This window comes from Carlito syrichta, unplaced genomic scaffold, assembly GCF_000164805.1.
Source record: "Carlito syrichta isolate Samal-C Ts95f unplaced genomic scaffold, Tarsius_syrichta-2.0.1 Scaffold290082, whole genome shotgun sequence".
NCBI lineage: Eukaryota > Metazoa > Chordata > Mammalia > Primates > Tarsiidae > Carlito > Carlito syrichta.
In genome coordinates this window covers 58,272-63,986 of record NW_007234178.1, presented here as the reverse complement: position 1 = coordinate 63,986, position 5,715 = coordinate 58,272, and the positions used below count along the sequence as shown (strand labels likewise).

General features: G+C 40.0%; 1 protein-coding gene across 1 annotated transcript in view; it reads right to left on the bottom strand.

Moving 5' to 3' along the window:
- UBE2K (ubiquitin conjugating enzyme E2 K) overlaps positions 1-5,489 on the bottom strand; it is an 11,446-nt gene extending 5,957 nt beyond the window's left edge. Inside the window, exons 1-2 of the mRNA XM_021710573.1 lie at positions 5,441-5,489; positions 2,294-2,393 (exon numbers count right to left, since the gene is read on the bottom strand). Coding sequence (XP_021566248.1) covers positions 2,294-2,383 — 90 coding nt within the window. The 5' untranslated portion in view covers positions 2,384-2,393; positions 5,441-5,489. The remainder of the gene's footprint in view (positions 1-2,293; positions 2,394-5,440) is intronic.
- Between the last annotated feature and the right edge of the window lie 226 nt (positions 5,490-5,715).

Here is a 5,715-nt window from a genome sequence, read left to right as displayed (position 1 = left end):
AAAAAAAAAAAAAAAAAAGCCCACATACAAAGTCCTAACTTATAACACAATCAGAGACAATTACGAACTCAAATAGAGTACTTTTGGGGGGGGGGGCACATAACATCAACAAAGGTGCCTGATCCTAATCCAGGCGACGTGAGGTCCAATGGGAGGCCTAAACCTTCACCTGTACCTAAACCACTGAAGTTCGCAATCCTGCCTTGTAACCCACAACTTTAAAATACACTTATATCAAATTTTTTAAAAATAGGGTATGTTTAACAGGTAAGACTTCTCATACACATTGAAAAGAGGTAAATTTATTCTCCAATACCCTAGAACTACCATTGTTTAGTAAAGCAAATTATACATTAATAAAAACCATTCAATTCACTTTAATATTTCTTTTTAAAGTACTTTATATATTTTGAATATCTTAAGACTGACACGCATCTATTAAATATTAAAATAATATGCTTTCTATCATTAATTCATGACAAGAAAATATGTAAAATTACTAAACTCTTTTTAGGAGCTAAAGGAAATCCTTAAGTCCAGTTTAAGCCTCTGAAGCTTAGAACTCAATAGGAAATCAAAGCTGGAACTCAAGCATGCTTTTGACAACCAAATCTAAATAAATAGCACATATAAAACCCCAGTCATTCCAAGCACTGAGACAAATAAAATATCTTAACAAGAATATGTACATAAAGCATGGAGTGAATAGACCTTCAAGACAAAGAAAGAAGTTTCCCAGCAGAGATAATATGAAAATGAAAATCTTATGGGACTACAGAGTTTGCCAAGAGGAAAAGTGTCCTCAGACAGAGTAAATATGGCAGAGTAGATGAAATGACAGATTCAAAGAATGCAAGTGCTTGACAAAGCATGAGTCTGAAGAAAACAAGAATTTAGAAAATGAAGCTGGCTTTGTAAATAGCTCAAGTCACGGAGCAGCTCTGCAAACTGAAGAACTTGGACTCGGCCAGGCACGGTAGCTCACGCCTGTAAGCCCAGCACTTGGAAGGCTGAGGCAGGAGAAGTACAGAAGCCCAGAAGTTCGAGGCCAGCCTGACCAACACAGAGAGATCCCGTCTCTACAAAAAGTAAACCAAAAATCAGCCAGGCATGATGGCGCATGCCTGTAATCCTCGATACTCACAAGGCTGAGACAGGAGTATTGCCTGAGCCCAGGAGTTTGAGGCGGCGTGAGTTATTATTAGACTACTGCACTCCAGCCTGGGCAATACAATAAGACCCCATGTCAAAGTAAGGGGGAAAAAATGGACTCAAGCAGGTGACAGTAAGAACTTTTTAGTAGTAAAATAAAAAAATAAGATTTGCACTTTATGAAGCTAACTGATATCAATGTAGAAGATGGAGGGAGGAAGGAAGAAAAAGAAGAAAGGGAGAACAGAGCAGTTGAAATAAAAATTTCCCAGCACTTTGGGAGACCCAGGCAAGAGGATGGTGTTCCGAGATCAGCCTGGGCAACTTGGCGAGAGCTCGTCTCTACAATAAATTAAAAAATTAGCCGGTCGTGATGGTGCATGCCTATAGTTCCAGCTACTTGGAAGGCTGAGGCGGAAGGATCGCCGGAGCCCAGCAGGTTGAGGCTGCGGTGGCCGGGAGCGGCCACTGCACTTCAGTCTGGGCAACAGAGTGAGACTCCAACTCAAAAAAAAAAAAAAAAAAAAAAAGGGTCAGATACTAGAAATTTAAGGCCAGTGTCTTTTGCAACTAATCATATGTGCCTCTGTCGCTAGGAAGCAAACAAATGTTATGTAGCTGTGTTCCAATAAAATATTATTTACAAAATGAGTCAGTCTGGCCATAATTTGTTAATCCCTTACCTTCAAGCGATCGAAGATCACAAGTGAAAAGTATTTATTCCATTCAACCAATTACAAGATCGCTGGAAATCTTACCATGCTACATCAGCACTACGGTAGAAGCTGACTAAAATTATCACCATGAAAAAAATAAAAATAAAATAATCACCAGGGAGAGATCATCATGGAATGGAAGGATGCTAACCACAAAATCTCAACAGTAGGTATACAGGTATTCCCTGCGAAATTCTTCAGACTCTGCATTTGAAAATTCTCACACCAGAAAAACAGCATCTACTATACACTTAAATCAATAAATTAAGTTTTCAATACTACACCTGAAAAAATAATGTTGCTGCAAAAACCATTTCCAAACTTAGTTTCGCTAGACTACACTCATGTGTTAACACTGCAAACCACTGAGATACTCAGAGACCCACATAGGCCTAAGGAAGACTCTCAAAAATCAGTCATCTCACCTGATTTGCAACTACTGCATCTTGGGGGTCGTCTGGTTCTGCAGCTGCCAACAGCGCTTGCAATGACAGTAATACCGTGCGGAGAGTCATCGCTGCCGCCCTAAAATTCAGAACATGAAAATACCCCAGCTAAGAGAGTTGTGCATGGTAAAACCAAATGTTTTCTAGATAAAATATTAAAAACTAGGAGCTAAAAGTTATATAGATTTTAATCTTTTTTTTTTTTTTTTGAGTCAGAGTCTCACTCTGTCTGTCGCCCGGGCTGGAGTGCAATAGCACGCTCATGGCCATTGCAGCCTCGACCTGCTGAGCTCAGGTGATCCTTCCACTTCAGTCTTCAAAATAGCTGGAACTACAGGCAAATGCCACCATACCACCTAGCTAATTTTTTATTTATTGTAGAGGCGAGGTCTCGCCATGTTGCCCAGTCTGGTCTCGAACCTGTAGGCTCAGGTCATCTTCTCACCTCCTCCTCCCCAAGTGCTGGGATTATAGGCGTGAGCCACCGTGCCTGGTCATATTTTAATCTTAATTATGTAATTAAGTTATAGACATTTATAATTATATATCATATATTTTCTCTTCCTTACTTGACAGTTAGTCTTTCTATTTCTTTAGACAGTTCAAATCATCCTATCCCAAACTGTCCCTGCTTTTTTCCTTGCTGCCAACATTCTTCTTGTCAGCTTCATCCACTGACTTGCTTTCTATCCACTTCACTAGACATACAATTAATACGATAAACAATTACTACTAGCAGCCTGTGGAACCTTCTCTCAATGGCACTGTAAAAACAGACACTATCTGCTGGGCACGGTGGCTCACACCTATAATCCCAGAACTTTGGGAGGAGGAAGCAAGAGAATTACCTAAGCCCACAGGTTTGAGATCAGCCTAAGCAACATGGCGAGACCTCATCTCTACAATAAATCAAAAAATTAGCTGGGCATGGTGGTACACTCCTGTAGTTCCAGCCACATGGAAGGCTGAGGTGGCCATGAGAATGCCACTGCACTCCAGCCTGGTTGACAGAGTGAGACTTCAACTCAGAAAACCAAAAACAACAACAACAACAAAAAGATCTTATCAAGTAAATATCCTTTATTTTCAAGAAAATATTAAATTATTCCATAATATCCAGAAATAAAGCAATCATCCTGCTTAAAATACATCACTTGGCCAGGCATGGTGGCTCATATTTATAATCTTAGCACTTTAGGACACTGAGGAGAGAGGATTGCTTGAGCCCAGGAGATGAGACCAGCCTGGGCAACATAGTGAGATCTTGTCTCAACAAGAAAAAAAAAAAAAAAAAAATCACAAAAATTAGTCAGGCATGGTGTTGTACATCATAGTCCCTGCTACTCGGGAGGCTGAGGCAGAAGGATCACCTAAATCCAGGAGTCAGGCTACAGTGAGCCATAAGCATGCTACTGCACTCCAGCCTGGGTGACAGAGTAAGACCCTGACTCAAAAAAAAAACAAAACAAAACACTGAATTCATACTTTCTAATATATTTATAAGTAAAATATACTGACAGAGGCAGTACTATTTAGAAAGTAATATCTACCTACCCACTAGGAATGATACTTGGCCTTTCTGTTTAAAAACTTCTTTCACCAACCAATACTGCAATTGTTGCAAATATAATAAAGATAACGCTAAAATATTGAAAACGTTGGAGAATGTAACCGCATGTCCATTTTACCACACAAATTAAATCATTTCCAGCCCAACCTTTTCTGGTTCCTGATTTGAACAACAGAACAGAGAACATTACTCAGTGACTATGCTTCCATTTTCCCAAGCTGGTACCTAACACTGCTACCTAGGAAAGGTGGATTATTAGAAACAAGGGGTATCTTCAGGCAGAGGCCCTCCACGGGCTCTCCCCAGCCAGCAGCATCACATCCTTTAGGGGCCTATAAGAACTCAAAGTTCTCCATATCCCAGACCTCCTGAGTCAGGATGTCTAAGTAGGTAGGTACTCCAGGTGACTCTGATACTGGTGTTGGAGACACACTGTTCATTGCAACTTAAGCGAATGGAGAACTTCATTAAGCTAACTGGTGTTCTGCACCAACGAAATGAAGTCAGCACCACATCTGAAGATCTAAAGTATATATTAGAGAAAAAGTCCACTACAAGTAAGTTCTTTATATAAAATGCTCTTAAAAGTTTTCTTGATTAAGTCACCCTTTTAGAGAACCTACAGGAATAGCAAAAAAAAAAAAAAAATTAGTTATGATGCTTAAAAATTAGCTGAAATGCTAAACTAGCATTTAAAAGAGAATACAATTTTTTTTAAAGCTTTTCAAATTGCTATGTAGTTTTCAGAATTTCTAATTCTGAAATAGAACTGGAAAAGAAGAAACTGTTTTTCTAGACAAAGGTCCTAAATTTCCTAACAGGTTACACAAGTTATTCTCAGTCAAGAGTTATAACATCTAGGTCAGGCAGGGTGGCTCATGCCTGCAATCCCAGCATTTTGGGAGGCAGAGGCAGAAGGACTGTCTGAGTCCACAGGCTCAAGACCAGCCTGAGCACTATGGGGAGACATCATCTCCATCATAAATCAAAAAATTAGCTGGGCATGCTGGCACATGCCTGCGTTCCAGCTACTTGGAAGGCTGAGGCATTAGGATCGCCTATGCCCAGCAGGTTGAGGCTTCAGTGGCCATGAGCATGCCAGTGCACTCCAGCCTGGGCAACAGAGTGAGACTCCAACTTAAAAAAGAGTTGCAACATCTTTAATATGCACAATATTCTTTTAGGACAGTAGTCACAACATAAAAAGCCAACATGAATCTACAAATATTCTCTCTTCTCTTTCCATTATCACAATAATGGGGAAAATGCTTTCTTTATTCAGCATACATTACAATTAATATCAGCTGACAGGGATTTGTGGTTTTGAGTATGAGTCTCACTCTGTAGTCCAGCCTGGAGTTGCAGTGGCATGCTCACGGCCACTGTAACCTTAACCTGCTGGACTCGGGTGATCCTTCCACCTCAGCCTTCCAAGCAGCTGGAAATATAGGCATGGGCCACCATGCCTGGCTAAATTTTTGAATTACTGTAGAGATGAGGTCTCACCAAGTGGCCCAGGCTAGTCCTGAATCCCTGGGCTCAGGCAATCTTCTCACCTCAGCTTCCCATAGTGCTGGGATTACAGGCATGAGCCACTGCGCCCAGTTTAGGTAATTTCAAAGAAAATGTTTAAAGATACATACATATCAAAAGCTGCCTACAACTAGCAAAACCAAAGGACAAAAAGACAAAATATGACTAATGCAATATACAGCACTTAAGCTGGTTATCTAATATCCCAATGGACTTTTAAAGCTAGTTTTGAAATCCATGGCATCATTTCAAACTATTATGTCACATAATTTTTAATAAAATTATTTATTTTAAGAAA